The sequence below is a fragment of the Eleutherodactylus coqui genome, chromosome 6 (assembly GCF_035609145.1).
Source record: "Eleutherodactylus coqui strain aEleCoq1 chromosome 6, aEleCoq1.hap1, whole genome shotgun sequence".
Lineage (NCBI taxonomy): Eukaryota > Metazoa > Chordata > Amphibia > Anura > Eleutherodactylidae > Eleutherodactylus > Eleutherodactylus coqui.
The window spans coordinates 31,954,850-31,980,891 of record NC_089842.1 but is presented as its reverse complement, the minus strand read 5'-3'; the positions used below and the strand labels follow the sequence as shown (position 1 = coordinate 31,980,891).

The 26,042-nt window shown below is 45.6% G+C and overlaps 1 protein-coding gene across 1 annotated transcript; it reads right to left on the bottom strand.

Moving 5' to 3' along the window:
• Nucleotides 1-1,016: 1,016 nt before the first annotated feature.
• On the bottom strand, nucleotides 1,017-25,439 carry LOC136572035 (phospholipase A2 inhibitor and Ly6/PLAUR domain-containing protein-like). Its single transcript, XM_066572654.1, has 5 exons — nucleotides 25,376-25,439; nucleotides 24,355-24,468; nucleotides 5,196-5,342; nucleotides 2,946-3,083; nucleotides 1,017-1,343 (listed from the first exon to the last, which is right to left on the bottom strand). Exons 1-5 carry the CDS (start codon nucleotides 25,422-25,424, stop codon nucleotides 1,156-1,158), a joined length of 636 nt encoding a protein of 211 aa, XP_066428751.1. The 5' UTR covers nucleotides 25,425-25,439; the 3' UTR covers nucleotides 1,017-1,155.
• Nucleotides 25,440-26,042: the final 603 nt, after the last annotated feature.

Here is a 26,042-nt window from a genome sequence, read left to right as displayed (position 1 = left end):
CGAAGGGGTGGAGGGTCAAAGGTCCAGGGAAAGGGGCGTGGCACCTGTCACTTTCCAAAAGTGGGCGGCTTGACATAAGGTATGAACGTATACTACTACTCCCCTCCTCTCTTTCTCCCTCGCTCTCTATTCTGCTTCTCTCTCTCTTTCCTCTCCTCTCTTTCTCCTTCTTTTTCCATGCTGTTTCTCTCTCCCACTTACCCTCTCCATGCTGCTTCTCTCTCCCTCTTGCCCTCTCCATGCCGCTTCTCTCTCCCTCTTGCCCTCTCCATGCCGCTTCTCTCTCCCACTCCTCCCTCTCAGTCTCTCTCTCTGAACCTCTGCTTCAACTGTTTTTTCTCCTTCAGCACTGACCCTTCATTTCAACTCTTCCTCTCCTTCAATGCTGACTCTCCACTTCAACTGTTCCTTATCTGTAGCTACTTCTTCACTTAGCCCCTCCCCATGCAACTTTTCTCCCTCTCCCACCCCCCGCTCAATGCTGCTTCTCTCTCCCTTCCCCCCTCTCCATGCAGCTTCTCTCTCTCCATGTATTTTCTCTCTCCCTCTCCCCCTCTCTCCATGTCTTTACCCCTTCATCTCTCTCTTTCTCCATGCTGCTTCTCTCTCCCAGTGTCTTTCTCTGCCCCCCTCTCCCTCTCTCTCCATGCCACTTCTCTCTCTCTTCTCCCTCTCCCTCCTCTCTTTCTCCTTCTCTCAACCTCTCACCCTCTCCATGCTTCTTTTCTCTCCCTTTTCCCCCCTCTCCCCTGCTCACCCTCTCTCTCTTCATGCTACTTCTCTCTCTTTCTCTCTCCATGCCGCTTCTCTCCATGATACTTCTCTCTCCCTCTCCCCCCTCCATCTCTCTCTATGCTGCTTCTCTATCACTCTCCACTCCTCTCTTACTCCCTCTCTTTCCATGCCACTTCTCTTTCCCACTCCCCTCTCTCAATACCACTTTCACAAATTATTATTGAATTATCAGTGGAAGGCCTTTTAGAAGAAATAATAAAATTAAAGAATAAAAAAACAAATACAGCAAAAGCGTTTATTTATGTATTAAAGATATTTGTCAGCCAAGGGTTATTAGAAACAAAAACCTGACAACAGAAAGGAACCCTATAAAGTATCCCATCCTGTAAACTTCTCTTCTTTCAGGATCCTTTACAACTGTTAGAGAAACAATTTCAGCACTAGAAGACACACAATGGCTGGAGTCAGGACGACTTTATGGGCACTTATGCCGCCACTGGTGCAGGTATATGTATATTTGATTGTTGATCCTCCAGCAGTATAGAACTGGCTACCAAGATCACAGAAGGACTTTGTTGCGCATCCTCGCATGGCTCCTGAGGCTGATCCTGCAAAGATACACAAAGATTTCATATACCACAATATGAGGCTTCATAAATGAAGATGGTCAAACAAACACTATCCTTAAAGACCATAACAACCAAGCAAAATACAACTTTTTCATAAATTATCCTGGAAATAAAAGCTTTGCTGCAATTGAACAGATTTTTTTCTGATTGATGTCTTCCAAAAATGAGGTTTATTTAGTATGTTTTCTACTCCACTTAAAAAACCCAATAAGCTTTAGGCCTTAGTCAAACGGGCGTTTTTAGCCGCGATTTGCGCATGCGCATGCGTCCGGCGATTTTTTAAAACCATTGCTTTGCAATGGTATCGGACACATGAGCGCTTTTTATGCGCTCGTCCGATAAATTATAGAACAAAAAATCGCAGATCGCACCTATCTGCGATCTGCGATTCCTGTTCTCTTCTCTATATGCGCTCAATGGGGCCGGCGGCAGCAGCGCCGACCCCATTGAGAACATATAGAAGACAAATCATTCTTCTCTGCCACAGCTGTAACAGCTGTGGCAGAGAAGAACGATGTTTGCCCATTGAATTCAATGGAGCCGGCAATACAGCCGCTCCATTGAAAGCAATGGGCTGCCGGCGTGCGCGGGGTGAATTGTCGGGAAGGGCTTAAATATATAAGCCCTTCCCTGCAATTCATCCTAAAATGTGTTAAAATAAAAAAAAATTGTATACTCACCTTTCCGCTGCAGCCGGAGTCCAGCCGCGGCCGCTGTCAGTTCTCCTGAACTGCTTCTCGGCACTATTCAGCCGGCGGGGCTTTAAAATCCCTGCCTGCTGAATGATCTGCCTCTGATTGGTCACAGCCCTGACCAATCAGAGGCAGGTTTCACTCACACACCCATTCATGAATTCATGAATGGGTGAGTGACTGCTGCCTCTCAGCGCTGAGCCAATCAGGGGCAGGTCTGACTCACATCCATTCATGAATTCATGAATAGGTGTGAGTGAGACATGCCTCTGATTGGCTCAGCGCTGAGCCAATCAGGGGGCAGGTCTGACTCACACCCCCTTCACACCCACTGCAGGACGGCCGCGCGGAGCTCCGGCTGCCGGGAGAAGGTGAGTACATATATATTTTTTATTTTTACACATTTTAGGATGAATTGCAGGGAAGGGCTTATATATTTAAGCCCTTCCCGACAATTCATCCCGGGCTCGCCCGCAGCGCATTGCTTTAAATGGAGCCGGCTCTATTGCCGTCTCCATTGAATGCAATGCGCTGGACAGCTCCGGCCCGTTTCTAATGAAACGCGGCTAGGAGCAGATTTGCGGGCGATTTGCGGGCGACTTGCGCGCATCGGTCACGCGATTTGCGGATGCGCATCCGTCATGCAATCCGCAAATCGCGCGAAAAAACGCCCGTCTGACTAAGGCCTTAAGATGTTTGCATGTGAAAATGGAAAACTTTTTTCTTCAGTTGGCCATACTAGGAACAGCAAATGCTTTTACTGGCCCCTAAATGGGCAGTCGAGGACTATTTAGTTCACTAGTTTAGTGTTGGTATGCAATCTTATGTAGAGATCAATCATAGTCAAAGGTTCTCAATAAAGTGAAGTACAAAAATTAGTTATTGAAACCTATTTCCATTGCCTTGAGAAGACACATATTCTCATCCGCTGTACATTGGATAGTATCTGAGGTGTAACACGGGGTAGATTGGGCAGGAGCGCAAGATGGGCAGATTACTCCATTGGGGTTATGGCCTTTTGTTGGAACTAGAAGAACAGGAGAAAGAAATAAAAAGATGACTTGTATTCATAGCACAAAAACCATAATGTATGAACCTATGAAGAACCTTCATCATCCACCCTTCTAAGTGGTGAAGCGGTTGTCCCTCTGTTAGAGCCTCTAACATATTATTCTCTATACAGTAGAAAGAAGACAGTGATCTACCATGCAATACACAGACACCAGTGGTTCTTCATAGCGAGATCAACTCAATACAAGCGGTCTCTGACCTACCAACAGAGAGATGTTTTACTAGATGAACCACCAGTGTTACCTATACATTCCCACTGGGAAATGATGGAAAGATGTTCTCCAGGGCAGAAGTCCCATTTAAATCAATCATTCACATCAATAATATACACTGAATGTCCCCTTTATTAGAGACTAGAGATGAGCCAGCATACTCGATAGGGCGAACTACTTGAGCGAGTAGTGCTTTATTCAAGTACCTGCCCGCTCGTCTCTAAAGATTCGGCTGCCGGCGCGGGTGAGAGGTGAGTTGCGGCGGGGGGAAGGGGGGGGGGAGGAGAGGGAGAGAGAGATCTCCCCTCCGTTCCTCCCCACCGCTCCCCGCCCCCTGCCGGCACCCGAATCTTTAGAGACGATCAGGCAGGTACTCGAATAAGGCACTACTCGCTCGAGTAGTTTGCCTTATCGAGTATGCTCGCTCATCTCTCTTAGAGACCCATCTAGTAATGCTTTGGACCTTCTTTGACCTTCTAAACCACAGAAATTTCTTACGATGTAGATTCCACATGGCACCTAAATCATTCTACAGGAATATTGGCCAATGCAGACAGAAAGCTTCTTGGAGCTGTCACAAATTAGATAGAGGTACTGATGGGCTCTGAATAGCTGACAGGAAAGGTTCATTGATGCATGCTGTTTGCAGAAAATTCTGACCTCTCAGCATGGTGCAACAGAAATCTGGATTCATTTGACCAAATGATGTTTTTCCACTGCTCGGTGATACAATTTTCAACTCATATATGCCCTGGAGACTCACTTTTCTGTTTCTCTTAGACGGAATGGTACTGAAACTGCTCATCTGCTGTCATAATATATTTATGCTAAGGAACAGTGAGTTGCACATTTGTAGATGTGACAGGTGTGACTCTCGAGTAGTCTAGCACCAATGACCAGGCCTTTTTAGAAGTCGCTTATGTCCCATTTGCACGGGACGACGCTTGTTTAAATGAGCACACACGTGACGTCACCGCTAGTTGTTCGTGCTCATGCAGAATGTTTAGACAGGTAGATCATGGCTGAAAATTGCTACCTTCGTGCGCACTTCTCGTTAAGTGCTTCATATTCCATGCAGTGATTTTTATGCAGGCGGAAACTGAGTGACAACAACTAAAAACAAACAGAGGATTCTGATATTCAGATAATTTGTCACTTGATTTTATGCTGCACTCTGGGGTCCCATGTCTAATATCCATACAAGGACGCTCCAGTCGTGAGAGGGCTGAGGACTCTAATAAAGGAGCCATTCTGTGTGCATTAACTGTGATCCCAAAGCACAGGTGGTCCTAAGTAAAGGGATAAAGTTTATGGGGTCACTGTTTATTACAGGACAGTAATTTTACTTATGATGTTACTTATGATCTTATGATTTTCACATATTTTTAATTAGTCTGTCATTGTTTATATGTGCTAATAATAAAATGTGGTACTAATTTTGGTATTTTTCTTTCATATAGTTTAATTGTGCCTGCTTGTACATTTTTTTTAGCTAATAACCAGATTATGCTAATAACAGATTGACATGTCACCATTGTGGCCAGTGATTGGCTGCGGTGGTGACGTGTCAAAATGAAGCATGACTTCTGGAGTGCAGTAAACAGATGGGTGAGGAATGAACAAACCATTGGCATGGGAGCCGTGAGGGATACTGAAAGAAGAGTACAAAATTTTGGTCTATTGTAACTAACTGAATACTGTACAGACCTGAGAGAAAGTGTGCCACATTACCGATGGCATCCGTAATTATACAGAATGGAAATTAAGCTCTGTTATTAAACTAGGAGCTGTAAAGTCTATGAAGAATCAACCAAATCTCATTTGTATGTAGAACAAAGCAGAAATGGATGACTTACCAGTTGGAAGAGTAGGAGTACAGTTGTCAGTGCTGCAGCATGAAATGCCAAGCGCAATTCGTTCTTGTGGTATGCTCATGGTGCCACTGAAATTGCATTCAGATGAAGGTGTGCATGTCCTGATCAGAATTTCAATCCTCTCTCCCTCTACAAATAGAAAGATCAAACATGTTTTTTTATTTTTAAAATATCACCCTTCTTTTGCCGGAGGCATCTGTATATTTTGCACCTCCAGTATTCAGGACAACTTTCAGATTTTTTACATGTACAGATAAAACCTAGATTTTTAAATTAAAAAATCATACCGACCCCCTGTACCTATATATATTCTGAGAGTAGACACCTGGTGCATTATCAAAATGCCACTCTTGTATATTGTACACAGGTGCCTTCATGCAATTTTGTGTCAAATTGTAATTTGTCATAAAAGATGCATTAACCCCTTCCAGCTCCAGGGCGTAAGTTTACGTCCTGACTGCCGGGTACTTCCCGCAACAGGGCATAAACTTACGTCCTGGGGATAGCGCGAGATCTAATTCCCTGTTAGATTACAGGACATAAGATGTAAGTAACCAGATGAGGAGGATAAATATGAAGATTCAAGACGTCTGCAGAGCAGCGCCAGTCCTCTAGAATGCACTACCTCAAACTATCCTGGCAATCCCCCGCACAAAATCTTCAGGCATGCTCTAAAAACACACCTATTCAGGAAGGCATAACATATCTCCCAAACCAACCGTGGTTTTGTTTCTGTTCCCCCTGTCTTGTAAGCACTGTGGAATATGTTGGCGCTATATGAATAAAGATTATTATTATGATTAAATTGAAACTGACAAAGGAGACTGAGACAGATAGTATTTAATAGAAATAACCAGAGAGGTTTGTTTCCTAATGGTATCTCTCCTCATATCTTCCCTAATCTTTTCCTGATACTGTCCCTAAGACCAGACACCCCTGTCCCTAGGTAGCCCTCAGCTATCCTTATCTGAAATGCTGTTCATGAAAGCAAGAGGGCACTAGGAACTATGTAAGAAGCCAAAGAAGTAAGCAAAATATTAAACCAAGGGGAGACAGAATCAAACAGGGAATGAACAGACAAAAGGCCACAAAACTAGGAACAAGATGGGTCTAGACAACCATAGGAACAATTCAACTGACTAGAACAAACCAGATTAAAACAATGCACTAGAACCAAGCAAAGAATACTGAAAATAAATGCACTTTGTTACTGTGCAAAATTACATAGAATGCACTGTACTCATCGCAACTGTGACACAGCTCCTCAGCCTTCCTATAGAAACCATTCAGAGAGTGCAGGCTTCTTCCCATTTGTCGTATGTTGCAGAGTTCGATACTTCTGTGACCTTGTCCGTTCCCTCGCCACCGGTCCTGTCACACAGGCTGCTGCCATGCGGGCAGGGGAGCCTCAGTCCTTGTCATCTCCCCTGGCGGCCTGGCTCCTCCAGGTTGTCTTGTTAATCTTGTTTCCCCGGAGGTAAGATTTACGTTGGGAGCCCTACATATTGAGTCCTGCACATTTCTTGTGATGAGAGACTGGTCTGTGGACGTCATCTTAGGTCTACCCTGGCTACAGGAGCACAATCCTGTAGTTAATTGGGACACATTGGGACTGGTAGAGTGGGGGTCCCGCTGTGACAATCACCTGCATGCGGTGGAGGTGAATATATCCACCTGCGAGGCGATTGTCCTACCAGATTACCTCTCCGAGCTTTTGGACGTCTTCTCTAAGCACTTGTCTGATGCCTTGCCCCCTTATACGGAATGGGATTATAAAATTGATTTGGTTCTTGGGGCCAAACTCCCTAAAGGCCGCATCTATAAATGTTACCATTCCAGACAGAGAGTCCATGAAAAACTATATCCAGGACAGCTTGGCCAAGAGGCACATCTGTCCCTTAGAATCCCCAGTGGGTGCCAGGTTGTACTTTGTTGAGAAAAAGGTTGGGGGTCTCCGGCCCTGTATTGTCTATAGAGATCTAAATAAGATCACGGTCAGAAACCAGTACACCCTTCCACTCATACCAGACCTTTTCAACCAGCTTGCCGGTGCCCAGTGGTTTTCTAAGCTTGACCTCAGGGATGCTTACAATCTCATTTGCATTCGGGAAGGGGATGAGTGGAAGACAGCTTTTAATATGCCTCCCTTTGGGTTATGTAACGCCCCAGCCATTTTTCAGAGGTACATGAATTCCGTGTTTCAGAATATCATAGGGATGTTTGTCGTTGTATATCTAGATGACATTCTATATCATCACCCCGAGTGATATCCAGATAAATCCTGGGAAGGTGAAAGCCATCACGGAGTGGACCCGGCCAGATACCTTGAGAGCTCTTCAACGCTTCCTCGGCTTTGCTAATTATTATCATAATGTCATTAAAAACTTCTCTGTGGTTGCTAAACATTTAACGTATCCCACCAGAAAGGGAGCAGATGTGAGTACCTGGTCTTCTGACGCCCTTACTGCCTTTGATACCCTAAAGGTGGCTTTCTCTTCAGCCCCTGTCCTTGTGCAACCGGACCTTTCCTGCTCATTTGTGCTGGAGGTAGATGCCTCGGAGTTTGGTGTGGGAGCGGTCCTGTCTCAAGGCCCCTCCACACTCGCGAACCTTAGACCGTGTGCCTATTTTTCTAGAAAGTTCTCATCTACTGAACAGAACTACGATATAGGCAACCAGGAATTATTGGCTATTAAGTGGGCTTTTGAGGAGTGGAGGCATTTTTTGGAAGAAGCTCACCATCACATCACGGTGCTTACTGACCATAAGAATCTCATTTACTTAAACTCTGCAACGAGGTTGAATTCCCGGCAGGTCCGCTTGTTCATTTCCCGTTTTAATTTCCTAGTTACTTACCGACCCGGCTCAAAAAACACTAAGCTGGGGGGGGGGGGGGGCGTGACTTGCCAATGCAGGGATAAGTCGCTCTCCTGCCGAGCTCCCGGCTCCCTCATAGCAAAAAGCCTGCTACTCACCCCCTAAACAGCACCAAACGACCTCCAAAGCAAGGATGGGGAAGAAGAGGGCTCCCAGCAGACAGGAGATAGCGGGAGAAGGCGAACCGCCGAACATCCAGCGCTTCTTCGGGAGACACAGCGCGGCAGCTCCTTTACCTAAGATGGCGCCCGGCCACGTGCACTCGGCATCAGCTCCCCGCAGCAGAGCGGAGACCCGCGGACCTAGAGACCGGGAGACGGAGGGACCTGAAGACAGCAACCTATCAGATAAGTGCCTCCACATACCAGGGACACACAGCCCTCAAGCAGGCAGCGCAGAGTCTCCCTCCAGGCACCGTTCTCCCCATGCAGCACACTCCACCTTAGTACCTGGGACACAGCAGAGCCCCACAGTATATGCAGAGGGTAGCAACCCAGACCAAATACAAAGCCAGAGGGATAGAAGACCCACAAGCAGCAGACAGACCTCACCCATCAAAACAACAGCACAAAACAGAAGCCCCCAGTCCGAGAGGAGTAGTAGTTCCTCCCAACAGAAAAGCTACAGGGGCCACGCAGCAGCCGCAGCAGCACCCCTAACTAACCCGTCAACCGATAACGTGTCGTCATCAGATGAGGACTGGCACTGGAAGGCACATTTGAGAGCCCTCCCTACCAAAAGGGACTTCCAATGACTAGAATGCTCCCAAAAAGAAGCGCTATCCCTCATACATCAGGATCTTAAAGAGATGGGAAGCCGCATAAATGCGGTAGAGGAGACACAAGACGAAGTCCTCACTACACTAGAATCCCACAGCCAAATCATCAAAGCGCAAGCCCAACAAATGGCGGGCATTTTGTCTCATCTCGACGACTTAGAAAACCGCCATAGATGCAACAACCTGCGCCTGAGAGGCCTATCTGAGGAGGTTGCCCCTTCTCAGCTAGAAGACTGGGCCCGCAACTTCTTCAGCTCCCTGCTTCAGCGCCCACCAGACCGACCTATAGAGAAAGATCGCATACACAGAACACAGGGCCCCAGACCCGATGACCCAGGAAAACCACGAGACATTGTATGCCGCATACATTTCTATAAGGACAAGGAAGCCATACTGAAAAGCGCCCGAGACAGGAAGGATCCCCTCACCCACAACGGCTCCCCCATTGCGGTCTTCCCTGATTTGGCCCGCCGCACCCTTCAGCTCCGAAAAGCCGTGAAACCGCTCCTTGAAGCTCTCCGAGTCAACAACGTAATCTACAGATGGGGATACCCCTTCATCCTCATAGCATCAAAAAATGGAAAGACGGCGGTCTTCAAATCACCCGCAGACCTACCTAAATTCCTCAGTGTCCTGGAACTCCCGATGGTCGCGATCCCGGACTGGCCGCACATCCCAACACTGCCCGTTACGGCACCCAAAACCGCCTGGCAAAAATCTAGACCAAGGCGCCAGAGGAGCAGGAACCATCCCACCCACATGCTCCCGGGTCCCACACGCTGAAGATGCCACCTGTGAGACCCGATACCACTCGGACTATATGTGAACGAACTATCAGCGGACGGGTCCGACTGCACTATTTGCCCCCGCATCGATCCGCATTTACTCACAATTAGCACGCTGGGCACCGGGTCACCAGTTAGCCCAATCCTCCGGCCCCGCCAAATTCACTGAGTATCAACGTGCACTTTCAACCCTCTCTGTTTAGCTACACTCCCCCAAATGGTCGTTTAACCATATTCTCTAATCCCCCTTAGATACAGGCTTTTCACATATGTTTCTTACCGTTTGAAAAATTACAGACATAGACGAGGGAGACCGGGAGCGATTTTGACTCCCGTGTTTCCGGCTCTCACCCCCCTCCCCAAAGGGTAGACGCCACCATGGTGCCGTCTGACACGGACCCCTGGTCCGAAACCCACCTCAGGAGATTGGGACTTGTCCCCCCAATCGACGGAACACACGCTTTCCGTCACCCATCCCTCCTAACCCAACCTAACTCTCTCTCCCCTTTCACCCACCCACCCCCACTCTCTAGTGTCTCGGAAGCCCTGAAGGAGCCATCGCCCACCACTACACAACCACCATGACTGGTATCTCATTCTGTACATATAATACTAGAGGCCTCAATAACCCCACCAAAAGAGGCCAGATTTTGGCTCACTTACATAAAAAACGGGCCCTAGTTGCCTTCCTACAGGAAACGCACTTTAAAACAGGCCACACACCCAAATGCAATAACAAATACTACACCAAGTGGTATCATAGCACCTACCCTGAAAAAAAGGCTTGTGGAGTCTTAATAGCGATCCACAAGAACCTCCCCCACAAAGTACTGGCAACAAAAGAGGACCCAGAGGGATGGTACATATTCCTCAAACTTGACCTTGGACACCGTATCCTGACGTTAGCTAACTTATATTTCCCCAACACAGGACAAGTCGGCTTCGGGATTATCGCCCTGAGAGAACTAGAGCAATTCGCAGCAGGAACCGGCATCATCCTCGGTGGGGATTTCAACCTGACGATGGACCCTGATCTGGACTCGTCTTCGGGTAAGTCCGGGGTTTCCCTGGTTGCCATACGTAGACTAAGGAGATGTTTGCAAGGACTGAGACTCGTTGACCTCTGGAGGATTCTTCATCCAGGGGTCAAGAACTACAGTCACCACTCCACAGCACATAACAGCTACGGGAGACTGGACTACCTATTTATCACACACGGTCTTCTAGATCTGGCCCCAAGAAGCACAATAGGCAACATCATCTGGTCGGACCATGTGCCCGTCTTCGGGGCTCTATTGAAACACGACCATAGGGTCGGAGCCAACACCTGGCGCCTAAACGACAACCTCCTGACGGACGCGCTCTGTCGTGACGAGATCAACAGAACCATCAAGACATTTGTAGAAACCCACAGCAGAGACACGACATCTCCACCAACACAATGGGAAGCACTTAAGTGTGTGTTAAGAGGGGCCTTCATATCTCACAGGGCGAGGCTTAAAAAAGCTAGAATAGGCAAACTGACAGACCTCAACACCCGTTTGGGGATAGCTGAACAGGCCAATAAAACTAAGGCCTCCCCCCACTTAAATACGGAGATAACCTCCCTCCACCAGCAGATACTGGCGGTACTGGACCAGGCCCACCTGTGCATGAGAGACAGGATTAGAGGAGGCTACTATGAATATGGTAACAAATGCAACAGCTGGCTGGCAAAGGCCTTAAACCCTCGGGAAAGCCAGTCCTACGTATTTGCGCTGAATGCACCTAAGGAGGGGAAGGTACACGCCACGGAAGACATACTAGAATGCTTCAGAAAATATTATGAAGAACTATACAACATCCCGGCCCCCCCAGAGACGAACCCAAACGATAACCATGACACCATAGAGGCATACTTACACAACTTTGCCCCCCAAAAGATCTCCTCGCTGGAGGCTGAGAAGCTCGAAAATGATCTAATGGAACAGGAAATCCTAGAGGAGATCCGGAACCTAAAAGTGGGCAAAAGCCCCGGGCCTGACGGCTTCACCCCCCCGCTTTTACAAAACCCTCGGGACCCAATTAACGCCAATACTATGCAAAGCTTTCAATGCGATCTCAGCAAATTGCCCCTTCCCTCGGCAGGCATTACAAGCCACAATCACCGTTATCCCAAAACCCGGAAGGGACCCCCTTTTTTGTGGGAACTATAGGCCCATATCCTTACTAAACGTGGACACAAAAATCTTTGCCAGAACACTAGCCACACGCCTTGGGTCATTGATCCTTAGAATCATTCATAAAGACCAGGTGGGCTTCGTCCGCGGTCGAGAGGCAAGAGATAACACCATAAGAACTCTCTCCTTGATACACAGGGTACGCGACTCCAACAGCCCCTTTTGCCTTCTATCAGTAGATGCTGAGAAGGCATTCGATCGTGTTAACTGGAGATTCCTTGAAGCCACCTTACAAAAAATCGGCCTGGGAAATAGATTAAGCAACTGGATAATGGCCCTCTGCAAAAACCCCACGGCTCAAATACGAGTGAATGGGAAACTCACACCCAATCAATATCAAAAACGGGACACGCCAGGGATGCCCACTATCCCCAACCTTATATATTTTAGTTATGGAGTCACTCGCTAATGCAATCAGAGCAAACCCAGAAATCCAGGGATACAGCACGGCACAAACCGAACACAAGGTGGCGATATTTGCGGACGATCTCCTAGTCTATATCACAAACCCCAGACAGGCCTTACCAGCCATATTACGAGAATTTGACAATTACAGCAAGGTTAGCAACTTTAAAATTAATCTGCACAAGTCAGAAATCCTAAACATAACAATACAGCAAGCTGAACTGGCCCAACTTAAACCCCTCCCACTCTTGTGGCGTGAAGACAACATCAAATATCTAGGAGTAAAAATATCGCCCAACCCAGCCCAACTGTTTAACCTAAACTACGAACCCATCTACTCCTCCCTGATTAAAGATCTCGAAAGATGGAGACCATTAACATTATCATGGTTCGGCAGAATAAACTCCATCAAAATGAATTCCCTCCCAAAATTCCTGTATCTTTTCCAGGCGGTGCCTATCCAAATCCCACGCAATTATTTCATTAAGCTACGAAGAACCTTGATGAGATTCGTATGGGGGGGGGGGGGCAAGGCTCGACTGAGCTACAAGCTCCTCACCCAAAAGAAAGAGAGGGGCGGAGTGGGCTTACCTGATTTGCTCCTCTACTCCATAGATCTGCAATATGCAGAGTAGTTATGGACCTCATGCACAGGGGACACTCTAAATTATGGGTGGAACTGGAACAGAACTCCGCCCCGCACCGGGCGCAAGGCCTATTCTGGCTTAAAGGAGGACTGGGCAGACGGGGCATAAAGGTGTTGTCATTTCTGAACACTATATTAAGGATCTGGGACAGTTTCGCACACAGATGTGGGCTGATATCCGTGCCGGGACCCTGGACTCCCCTGGTTGGCAACCCGGACTTCCCTGCGGGAGACTGGGGAATGACGTTCCTAGCCAACCTTGGAGCTCCCATCCCAAGGCTACACGACTGTCTTCAAGAAAATGGAATTAAGACCCTAGACGAGCTCACGGGGGAGATGGGCCCGGAGACGGGCGCATGGTTCCAATACCTACGATTATGCCATTACATAAAAACACAAGGCTCAATTGCAGAGCTGTCAGTCCCAGCTACTCCCTTCGAGGAGTTATGTGCTAATCCCCGAGAATCAAGGGGAGAGATCACCAAGGTCTACAACATACAGGTGGCCAGGGGGGGCTCCGGACCCGGAACGAGGAGATCGCGGAGCCTGGGAGGGTGAGCTAGGTCAGCCCCTGTCAGAGGAAGACTGGGCTAAAGGGGTCGTCTTGACCCACAAGATGTCGGTTGCGGGCAGGCACCACGAGATAAATTATAAACTTATCATGAGATGGTACCGTACCCCGGCACTACTGGCCAAAATATACCCTGGTACCTCCTCAGCATGCTGGAGATGCCTGAATGGGCTAGGTACGTTTGTACACATCTGGTGGTCCTGCCCGGGTATCGCTAGACTGTGGGTAGAAATAGAAGACATATACAATGCCTTGAAAAGAAAATGCTTAAAGGAGATGTCCCGCGCCGAAACGGGTTTTTTTTTTTTTAAACCCCCCCCCCCGTTCGGCGCGAGACAACCCCGATGCAGGGGTTAAAAAAACCACCCGCACAGCGCTTACCTGAATCCCGGCGGTCCGGTGACTTCAATACTTACCGCTGAAGATGGCCGCCGGGATCTTCTACCTTCGTGGACCGCAGCTCTTCTGTGCGGTCCACTGCCGATTCCAGCCTCCTGATTGGCTGGAATCGGCACGTGACGGGGCGGAGCTACACGGAGCCGCTCTCTGGCACGAGCGGCTCCATAGAAGAAAGCAGAAGACCCGGACTGCGCAAGCGCGGCTAATTTGGCCATCGGAGGGCGAAAATTAGTCGGCACCATGGAGACGAGGACGCTAGCAACGGAGCAGGTAAGTATAAAACTTTTTATAACTTCTGTATGGCTCATAATTAATGCACAATGTACATTACAAAGTGCATTATTATGGCCATACAGAAGTGTATAGACCCACTTGCTGCCTCGGGACAACCCCTTTAACCCTTACAGCAGAGATGGCCCTCCTGTCAATCCTGCCAGGAAACATTTCCGCTAACAAAAAGGATGTCCTTAGGTTTTTCCTTCTAGCCATGCGGACCCTGATCCCCAGACTATGGAAAACCAGGACGACACTGACACGCCTGAACTGGGCAATGGCATTAGATGAAATTAGATACATGGAGGAACTGAGAGCCAAAGATAATGACAAATGGACAACATACTACGCCACGTGAAGGTATGGATCTCCTTCCGTAGCTCCAACGGATTTGACCAATGGACCGAAAATGGAATAGTGCCAACCTGACTGAAGCTGAAGAATGGGACCCCTTCAGAAGCTTCCACGGAACGAGACACCCTCTTTTTCTTCTTCTTTCTCTAACTCCCTTTCCCTCCCCACCCGGACGCCCCAACCTACCCCACCCCGCCAACCCCTCTATACCGACCCCAGTTTAGGGATCGGTCTGGAATGATCCCATGTTTTTGATTACAGTTGAGTTATAAATATTCATTTTGATTCCTCAGAAAAAGAAGCAATCTAACCATTTCCGAGCCGACCAAGGAACACAACACAGATAAGTCAGCTCAGTAGTAATAATTGCTCAGGGTGACAGGCATGCACTGACCCAAACATAGGCAAACTAGTTAACCCTACCACTGTTAAGACCATCTTTGCCTGAGGACTTTTTCATTCTTCATTGAGCTGAGACTGGTAGTTATAGTTATATTATATTATGTTATGTCAATTACATGGTCCGCTTCTGGAACAAACCACAACGTATGTAACAAGTATTGCTTTGAATAAAAATATAGTTTGACCTAAAAAACCCCCCACTAAGCTGACGCTTTATCTAGGTGTTTTGGTATCCCAGAATTTACTGAGTTGGAGCCTGAAACCATCCTTCCCCCTGGGGTGGTTCTCGCTGCCATCTCCTCTGACCTCTCACCTCAGATTCTTGCTGCTCAGCAGTCTGCCCCTGAAAACCTTCCGGAAGGCAAACTGTTTATTCCGTTACCGTTGAGGTTAAAAGTGTTGGAGGAGACGCATGCCTTGGTCCTTGCTGGTCACCTCGGTATCCGGGGTACTCTGGAACTACTTTTCAGACTGTATTGGTGGCCTCATATGGCTAGGGATGTGCAGGCATTTGTTACTTCTTGTCTGGTTTGCGCCAGGGGGAAGAGTGTCAGGAGACGTCCTGAGGGGCCTCTTTTATCCTTGCCCATCCCATCCAGGCCTTGGTCACATCTGTCCATGGACTTGGACATTTGAAATTGAAGTTCCCGTCCCTGAAGCTGGCTCCCTGATTTATTAGGCTATTTACCGTCTCTCAGATCGTTAACCCTGTGGCGTACAAATTGTAACAACCCGAATCTTGGAAAATTCATGATGTTTTTCATAAGAGTTTGTTAAAGAGATACGTGACCCCAGTTCTGCCTGCCTGAAACCCACCCTATCCTACATTAGTACAGGGGGAACTGGAATACGAGTTAGAGAGATTGGTGGATTCCCAGCGAGTGAGGGGTGCTTTGCAATATTTGGTGCATTGGAGGGGTTTTGGCCCAGAGGACCGAACGTGGATTTCCGATAGGGATGTTCATGCACCACGTTTCTATAGGGCTTTTCCCCTCAAACCCGCTCCGGGCCATAGGGGTCTGGTGTCCCCCCGTAAAAGACAGGTACTGTCAGGACCAGCGGCTCGCAGGTCCATTCCACCGCCGCCGGTCCTGTCACACAGGCAGCTGCCTTGCGGTGCAGGGGAGCCCCAGTCCTTGTCATCTCCCCTGGCCGCCGGGTTGCTAGGGACGCATCGGGGGGCTCCCTGTGTCGCGTCCTCGGCTCCATGGCAACTCGACACTCAATTTTTTCGCCACCTTCAGCGGGGCTGGGGTTTCCAGCAGGGCTAGCTGTGCCCGGTGGCTGTCAGACTCCCCGCCCCAATCAGCTGCTGGGGCGGGAGCTCTGACAGGATTTAAACCTATCTGTGTGTGCAAATGGTTGCCAGTGTTAGTTTGATCTTCCAGCTGCACTCGTGTATTGTTTGACTCCCTGTTGCGACCACAGCTTTCTGATTTTCTGCTTTCTGGACTTGACTTTGTTTTGCCTGACCCCTTTGTACCGCGTACCCTCCCATTGCCGACCCAGATAGTCTGACCATTCTACTGTTTGTTTGTCTCCAGTGACTGTTTGTCATTCCCATGTCCCACTTCCCTAGTTGAGTGTAGGAACCGCCGCCCAGTTGTTGCCCTGGGGTTTAGCCCAGGGGGGCAGGTAGGCAGGGGGGTTGTGGATTTCTCAAGGACTCCCAGTATCCTGGACCCTGTCCTGACACAAGGTGTACTGGTGATTGATGTGGCAGAGAGAAATCCCCCATCCATGATCCTGAGGATGAACATGCTCAGAAATTGTTTTGGAAAAATGCTGGAAGCTCTCCAGAGTCAAGTCTTCTCTGCTTCAAAAGCCCAACAGAAAGTGCTGAAGAAGACCATTAAGATTCTTCCCGCCCAACAGAAATTCGCAAACTCCAGGGAAAGAGTTGGAAGAGCAAGGATCAAAGATGTTAGACCCTTCATCATACCTCCTGGCACAGAGATGATTTTGTAGTCCCAGACCAGACCCAGTCTGCAAGGGGAAGACTACCAGGCTCTTATTGAATTCATATAAACTGAAGAGTACCCATCTTTTAGAGCGACCACAAGTTTGGCAACTGTCTCCGTGGGTCAAGTGCCTGTTTAGAGTCCTCAATACAGGTGACACTGCCATCACTCTAAAGAAATATTGCAGTGTAGCTCAAGTGTCCTTGCTCCAGCCAGAGTATTTCCTAGACTCTGACACTTCTACAATCATCCCAGCAGGTGAAAAAGGCATCTTCTTCCACTGAAGCACCCTGGTGGTCTAACCTTCATGTGGGCACTCCTAAACCCCCCAAGAAACAACAAGGAGTACAGGATGTAGCTTGCTAAAACGACACAGCCTTCAGCAAGCATGTCACTGACTTCAGTCAAGTGAAGCCTATCTCTCATACTATCTCCACGAATTGTCATCCTCCCATCAAAGACAGATATCGACCCCTGACCTTTTCTTCGTACCACACAGTGAAATGGATGATTCAAGACATGAAAGATCCTAATGTGATCAGGGATAACTAAAGTCCATGGGTGGCTTCCTTAGTGTTATTTAAGAAAAATGAGACTTATAGAATGATGTTTGGACCATAAGAATTTTGAAACCTCTCTGCTGTACTTAGACGATATCATCATCTTCTCCAAAACTTACAATGAACATCTGAAATATTTGGAGGAGGTGTTCAAGATCCTGTTCAAGCACGAATTGAAAGACAGGCAAGTTACCTGCAGATCTAGCCCTGGGAATACAACTCACAGATGAAGTTAAAGGGGTTGTCCCGCGCCAAAACGTTTTTTTTTTTTTCAATAGCCCCCCCGTTCGGCGCGAGACAAACCCGATGCAGGGGTTAAAAAAAAACGGATAGTACTTACCCGAATCCCCGCGCTCCGGTGACTTCTTACTTACCTTGCGAAGATGGCCGCCGGGATCTTCACCCACGGTGGACCGCAGGTCTTCACCCATGGTGCACCGTGGGCTCTGTGCGTTCCATTGCCGATTCCAGCCTCCTGATTGGCTGGAATCGGCACACGTGATGGGGCGGAGCTACGAGGAGCAGCTCTCCAGCATGAGCGGCCCCATTCAGAAGGGAGAAGACCGGACTGCGCAAGCGCGTCTAATCGGGAGATTAGACGCTGAAATTAGACGGCACCATGGAGACGAGGACGCTAGCAACGGAGCAGGTAAGTGAATAACTTCTGTATGGCTCATAATTAATGCACAATGTACATTACCAAGTGCATTAATATGGCCATACAGAAGTGTATACCCCCACTTGCTTTCGCGGGACAACCCCTTTAACTCTTTGCCAACCACTGATTGGGTACAAGAGTATCAATTAAAACTTCAAGAATCCCAGAAAATTGTTAATACCTGCATGAAGGAAGTTCCTCGGAAGCAGCAAAGTGACTTTGACAAAAAATGCTAAAGCTATCCCGTTAATTGTTAATGATCAAGTCTGGCTAAAGAAACATCCACGGACTGGAAAATTAGACTCTATATGGGAGCTACTGCATTACACCATTTTTTCCAAACCCTCTGCTGATAAAGAAGTATATTATATTGGGCATAAGAATGGGCAGCCGAATCTCATCAATCGGGATAGACTTAAACTTTGTTCTTTGCAACCCCCACCTCCAAAAGACTTTGACAGTGAACCCGATGTGGCCAATCCACAACTTGACCTTACTTTGGATACAGACAATCCAGTCCCTTCAGTGACGTGTCTTAAAAACGCACCTCTTTAAAGAAGCATATTAAATCTCCTGAACAAATCATCAACCTCACTAACTACTATTAATTCCTACATGTAGTTGTTGTATTGTCTGTGCTCCCCTCTGCCTCAAAAGCACTGCGGAATAAGTTGGCGCTCTACAAATAAAGATGATTTTTATTGTTATTATTCAGTCTTTGACTCTGATGATCCAATGACCTGGTATCTGATACCCAGCTTTATTGTACCACTTCACCAGTCTGTCCCATTTGCTTCAAGCATGCCACAGCCCATCCACAGAGTTCCAGAAAATCGTCCAAACTTCAGCAATTCCAAAGAAAAATTCAGCCTCAGACAAATACCTGTCCGCTACAGAGACTAAAGGTCACACTACCATGTTTAAATTATTGTGAATACCCATTCCAGTTTAGGTAACGTTCCTAAGCTTTACACCCCAAAAGACTACTTGACGATAACATTTCTAAAATTTGTACCACAAGAGACTGCTTGGAGACGTTTTTCAGTTTAATTGTTGATTATCCTTTTTGCTTGCTCGTTGTCTTAACTAATTATCTCTTTCTGGATGCTTCATCAGCAGCATTCATGGACACAGTCATTTCAGTTGTGATTCATAACTTGACTCATTTTCACTCCTTTCCAGTTTGTACAGCAGACAGTTTGTTTATTATGTTTATTGTTTTTTATCCAGAAAATGTAATTGTGTAACTTAGCTTTTGGGGAGAAGTAACATATTCCACCTTAGCTTAACCCTTTCCAATCCACTGTCTGACCTCTGAAGACATTATGAATTAAGGCTGTACAGCTCTGATGTTGGAAGACGTTCATCAGGGCTCTCTTACTGTATTTTGCCAGCTGCTCTGCTGTCGGAGCCTATCCAATGTGTCACCTCATGCAGTACTGGCTTTAGCCAGCATATAGCGCCGTTGTATAATGACAGAAAAAGAGTAAGGCCCCTTGGAAAACCAGGATAGAAATTGGATTGGAAAGAGTAATCTATTGTCTTGGGAAAAATGAATTAATTCATTCTTTAATATCGAGCTGCCAGATTAAACTGTCAACCTGAACCGACCGTCAGACTCGTAGAGGAAACATCAAGGACAGCTACTATTTTAGTAAGGAAGAATCTGTAGTGAACTGCAGTGTGACACAACAGTAAAAATACATAATTGCAACTCAAGAGCAACTGTTCTAACTACAGCCCATTTAGTAAAGGGTAGTGATGCTGGATTTTGTTTAATAAGAAGATGAGGTCAGATTTGGGAACCAAATAGTTAATTTAACTTGATCATTTCACTGTAAAACAATGGCTGAAGGACCTGGGGAAAACACTCTGTATGTAGCAGACAGGACTGTCAGATGACCTGACCCAGCAGAAGAAAGAAGCTCCCTGATTTGGTGGAAGAGCTAATCGCAGCGACGCTCAAACAAGTTAACTGAGTGGAGTTGGCTGGAAATTTCCTGTTCCCTGATCTGTGGCACAGTAGATAATAATAAAAGTGTTGAGAGGGGGAAACAAGAGGGTCAATGTGGAGAGAGAGTGAAACAGAGAGACAGAAGGAGGGGTGAGGAGAATGTCAGCAGCCAGGTAAAGCCGTCACATTGGCTTTCCCCCTGTCCTGTAACTAGAAAAGCTTACTTACAACTTTAAGAAACCACTTGCACAGCTAATCACCCACTCTGCTGAGAGAAGCTCCGCTTGTCTTCAATACCTGAAATCCTTCCAAGCTGTGGCTTCCATCCCTGCTTCCACCAAACAGTCAATACAGACACAAAATTGCAAGCTGCAGAGATCAGACATCCTCCAGACAGTCCTACTGAGTTAGTACTGGAAAATTATAGCTCGTGTTTCAGGATGGCAACTGCTGGTAGTCGGGTTGATAGGGGTTTTGCTTTCCGTCCTAGTCAGTTTCTCTATAGCTTTCCCTTACTTCGGGTGCTGCCTCCCTTTGGGCTTGTTTATCATTGTATGAAGGTTTAAACTGTGTACATGCAAGTTCTACTGTTTATTATTCTTGCAGACTGCCACGTTTAACATTACCTGGTGTGCCTTCAGTTTACTCGCATGTGTATATTAGTCTTATTCTCTACCAAGATCTTTTAATTCAGGCAATTGTGCCTAATTCTATTGGTTGTCTTTATCCTGTGGTCTACCTTCAAAATTACATAGAGCGCGCTGCACTCATCACCACCATGACTCGACTCCTAAGCCACCCCTTAGAAACCACTCAGAGATTGCAGACTTCCTCCTTCTTGTCGCACATTGCATATTGACAAGGTTCTCCAGCCTTTAGTGAGTTTAGGTCACTTAGGAACAGTCTGTGGAGTGGTTAGCCAGGTTTAGCGAGAGAAGATAGCCTGGAATTGGTAGAATAGGCCCCTATACAAGTTGAATTAGAGTGACAGTATAAATAGGAGGAGTGCGCTGAGCAACAGTCAGTCTAGGGCTGATTCTGGTCTATGGCAGAGTCGAGAAGAGTCAAGAGACAACATCTAGGATCAGCCAGTGTGGAGGGAAGGAGAAAATAGCTAAAGTTGAAGTACTCATTAACAAGAATTGTTAGTAAAGTCAGAAGAGGAGTGAGAGAGGAGAGAAAAAGGAATTCCAAGCCAAGGAAGGAGGAGTCAGCCAGTCCTAGGCACAGCCAGGGAGAAAAGGTGAAAGAAAAAACAAATTCTATAGATAATGTTTATTTGTACCAATCTCCTGAAAAACATTCATAATTAATCAATGTCTGCAACTGTAACTGTTGATTCTAAAATCATATTATGCAAAGTGTTTGAAGCAAGTCAATCTGCAATCCAATCTCTTCTCACTGAAAATAAATTTGGTTATGGTTTATGTTACAACCTGAATACTGGAGTCCCTTCCCACCAACATAAGATCTGCACTGAAGTACCACACCACATGCTCCCATGGTAAAGAGTTTCTACCCTTATTTTTGTTCAGTTGTCCACTTTTTGTAACTTATTTTTCACCACTGTACCCTGTTTGACTCCGCAGGTAGCACCAAATAAGAGCTGCTAAATTTACCATTGTGCAACGCACGAGCCAGGCAACATTCTTCCATAGGAGAGGAGCAGCCATGCCACTGTGACTAACATCAGCGTGATCTATAGTTTGCATTGGTATCAATTTAGAGTACATAGGATTTTTTAATAACTTTTAATTATATTTTTTTCTTGGAGACAAAGTGACAAAAAAGGCACAATTTTTGATGGCGTTAACCATGTAGTATATGATATTTTAATTACTTACTGGAAGAAGGATTTTCTAACTTCATATTTTTTATTTTTATAATAATTAAAAATGCTGTAAATTATAGCAGAAATGTGCTCCACCTATGACCTAGCATAGATGTCAGTTTGGGACTCATGGATGGCCCAGGATCCTCTGTGTTCAAGACTGCTTGTGCCTCTTAATACATTTGGTGCATCTTCCTGCACTGATCTGCCAATTAAGACAGGCAACATGGAGCTCCGGTCTTAATATTTCTGTTCCAAAGTCTATTAGAAAGTTGTTAAACTTTATGCAAAGATTAAAAACTTTGATACATAACTAAACCCCTTTCAAAACACTTCAAAAGAGTGTCCTTAGGGGGTTTTTTTGCCATTTTTCCAACTGATGACCTATCCTTTAGACAGTAGAGGAAGTGGGAGCATTGTCTTCAGTCCCATTGAAATCAATGGGAGCGCTGTGGTACTATTTACACTTCCTGCTCTTGTTACTGATCAAGCCAGATATCCAGTCTTGTCCAAAATGAGAAACAGGAAGTGCAATAGAAGCATGGTGCTCCCATTAATTTCAGTGGGAGTGAAGCCAGCGCCCGCTCGTCCCCCCCCCCCCCCCCCCCCATTTGCTACTGACAATGTCTGGCCTATCCAGAAGATGGATTCAACTAAAGAAGCTCTTTCACTGTTGGGTGTTTGCTATATAATTGTAACCATTATCATTTCCTTCTGCGTGTTTGTAATTATGTCACTTTCAATCAGTCTGTCAGGCACTGCAATTGTTTTTGTCTTCAGATCAGTATCTTAGCCTATGTGCCAATGATGGACATCATTTTCGGCTATATGGTGCGCTGAGCTCCCGTCCCCTTTCCACACCTCATCACTATTTGCAATAGGAGGGGGGAGGAGCAAAGTCTGGGACTTAGCTCTGCCCTGTCCCGCCCCCTCCCATTGCAAATAGTGGCAGGGTGTGGGAGCTCAGAGCACTGCTCCCGCCTCTTCCAGCCTCCTCCCCCTGCACAGAGGGACACTGTATATTGGCTGGGCGTGAAAACTCAGCCGATATACATTTGTCTGAAGCTGCCCTTATGATGTATATATTCTAACTTCTTTTTTTTCAGTATTTTTAGCGTGACTATCCTGTCATATCTATTGCTAACGGCATACTTCATTTTTATTTTCATGTTTCTGCTGTCTTCTCTTTTATTGTTTATTTATGTTTCATTCCTTGCTTCACTAAATTGTAGTTTTGTACTTGATAAAGGAGCATACGGGCTCCGAAAGACGTTGCACTCTGTCTTGTATACGTTTAATAAACTATTATTTATTTCATCTATAAGTTTCCAATTTTGTCCTCAAGTTCTGGTACCTCTCATAGCAACCCGGTCTACACTTTACCTTGCCTTGGGGCTGTAATATAGTTTGGGACACTCTGGGCGCAGGGGTTTTCTCCTCTACTTTCAGATAAACAAATAAGAGTTATGAAGGGGCTAGGAAAAAACGAAAATGGTAAAAAAATAAAAGGCTGAGTTCTTAAGGGGTTAATTCCAGCGATAAAAAGATATATATATTTTAAGTGGGAAAAAGTGAAAGAAAAGCTATATCAATTTGGTAATGGCATAATTGTAGTGACCCACAGAAGTATTATTTATACTCCATGATCAATGCCGTTAAAAATAAAAAGCATGTCAAAATTGCAGATTTTGTTATTATATTCTCTAGCAAAAATGAAATAAGCAGCAAATACAATGTTATATGTTCCCAAAAATCGGATAAATAAAGACTAGAGTTCATCCAGCAAAAGGCAAGCCCTCATAGAGTTCTGTCAACGAAAAAATAAAAATGCTATGGCTCTTGGAATGCGGCGACAGAAAGGCAAAAAATGTTTTCTTTTTCTATATAAAAATAGCAAATCATAAAAAAAAAACTGTATAAACTTGTTTTTGCCGAAATCGTGCCGACCAGAGAAGAATGTTATATCTCTATGTATTTTGTACACTGAAGGCCTTAAAAATGAAATCTCATTTTTTCCCCAATTCCCCCTAAACAATGAATAAAGGTTATACAATACATTAAATACAACTTGTGGCTATATCAGAGGAGAATTTAAAAAGTTCTGGCTCTAGGAATCCAACGATGAAAAGAATTGAAAAATTAGCTGGTCATTAAGGTGCAAACAGGCTTCATCACTAAGGGGTTAAGTGCTTTTAATTGATGTGTTGGCACAATAAAGTATTTTCTCTATACTTTTGTATTTTCTGTTTATAATTACGGATAACCTACAGAATAACAAGATAACTACTCCAGTTTTGAAAAACTAGAAAGTACTTAGCGTCCATATATGTATATAGTGAGAGATTTGTAGACTAAGAAACTCTATTAAAAGTTCTATATAAAATTCGGCATTCCAGTGTGTGAAATTTTACTCTGATCACCAAGACCCAAATAGCCCTGGTCATGAAAGCGTTAGTCATATAACTCACCGCCAAATACTCGTGTATATTCAGACCCACACATAAATCCATCCGGACAAGTTACGCTGCTGCCTGAGCAGGTTGAGGATGTAGATGAACACTTTGTACACAAGAGAGCTGAACCTAGAGAGATGTCACACAGCACACAGTCAGCACATTAATCACTTATTACACTCTTGTTTTCTGCTGCAAAGTAACTGAGATCAGCGGCATCGGAGACAGATGTCTAAAAGCTCATCTCCCAGTATGAAAGGAGGAGAGGTAACATCTGTCACACAGACTTATACTGCTATAGTAGAAGTATTAGTATGTCTTATTACCGCCACAATTCCTGCTATTTATTATTTTCTATCATTATTAAAGGTATGTGCACACGGATATTTCTGGAAGATTTTCGGATCCAAAAAGCAGTCCGAAAATGGGACAGGAAGAGCGTCCATTCATGTGAATGTGTATATGCAGCATGTCCTAATATTGTCTGATTTTCAGATGAGAATATCATTGTCCCACACATCAGACAGCACACGGACGGGATGTCTGATCAGAGTTGTGCTAGAGAATCTTAGCCACAACTTTTTTAATGCCCGTGTGTGTGTACCCTAAGGGTATAGTTACACTTCCATTTATCAGTTGTAATTCCATCTCTTTGTTCCATTTTTTGGAGCAGAGGTACAGAATTAAAATGGAAATAAACATTTGTTTTTTCTCCTTTGATTTCAAGGGGTTTTCAAAAAATACGTAATGCTTTCAGTTTTCTTCCTTTCTATTAGTTCATTGTGTGCCATTTGTTCCATTGAAACACGGAAACCTAATAGAGTAGAAGCGGACTAAAAACTTTCAGTTTTCTTTCTGCTTTTTTTCTTTAAATGCATTGAAAACACTGAGGAAAAACAAACATGCTTGTTTCAAATTTAATTACATTACTCCAAAAAAGGAACAGAGGTGGAATTATGACCCGCAGCACTAATGGGAGTGTGATTGAGAAATCCACAGAAATAGAGCAAATACAAAGGCAAATAATTCAACCTACTTGCTGCTGTAAGAGCCGAGAGGCTCAGAAATCCAATCAGAGAAATCATCGTTCAGCATAGATTTTCTCGAGAAATGAAAACCTTGGGTGAGCCTCCTGATTTATCTGTTTTTTTCGGGGTGGGACACAGGAAGAGCTTAGTAGTTTCAAAGAAATGAAAACTTGCTCACTGGTATAGGAAAGTTACAAGTTATCTCCCATCATGCCGTTATCTTGATAATAAAGAATGTATCTCCAGTAAATCTTATACTGGTTCTCTATTATACAGATAAAAACTAAGAGGCATCTAAAAACCCCTTTACACAGAACGACCTGTCTGGCGTAGATGCCCAACAGGTTGTCGCAGCCATAATTGTTCCTGGGCATTTACATAGTAACGATCATCACCCAGTGAATAGAAGCAGAGCTGGCTGGGGGTGGCTCTGGCCTGCCAGAAGGAATGACTGCCTTTTTATACAGGCCAATCTGTCATTCAGTTTTCTGCATGCATAAACGATGAACAAGAAGCGAACAAATTTTCATTCAGTCGAGGCATGCATTTAAACTGAATGATAATCATTAAAATTTCTACTGGATGTGGGAATCTGAATGATTTATCAGCCCTTATAAAAGGGATCTTCACCTGGAGCAGGACACAGGAGTCCAGAGGAAAACTCAGCAGTCAGGA

Coding starts and splice junctions, on each gene's coding strand:
- LOC136572035 (XM_066572654.1), bottom strand. CDS start 25,424: ATGATTTCTCTGATTGGATTTCTGAGCCTCTCGGCTCTTACAGCAGCA. Junction 24,469..25,375: donor CTCGGCTCTTACAGCAGCAA/GTAGGTTGAATT, acceptor ACATCTCTCTAG/GTTCAGCTCTCTTGTGTACA. Junction 1,344..2,945: donor TCTCAAGGCAATGGAAATAG/GTTTCAATAACT, acceptor GTATCTTTGCAG/GATCAGCCTCAGGAGCCATG.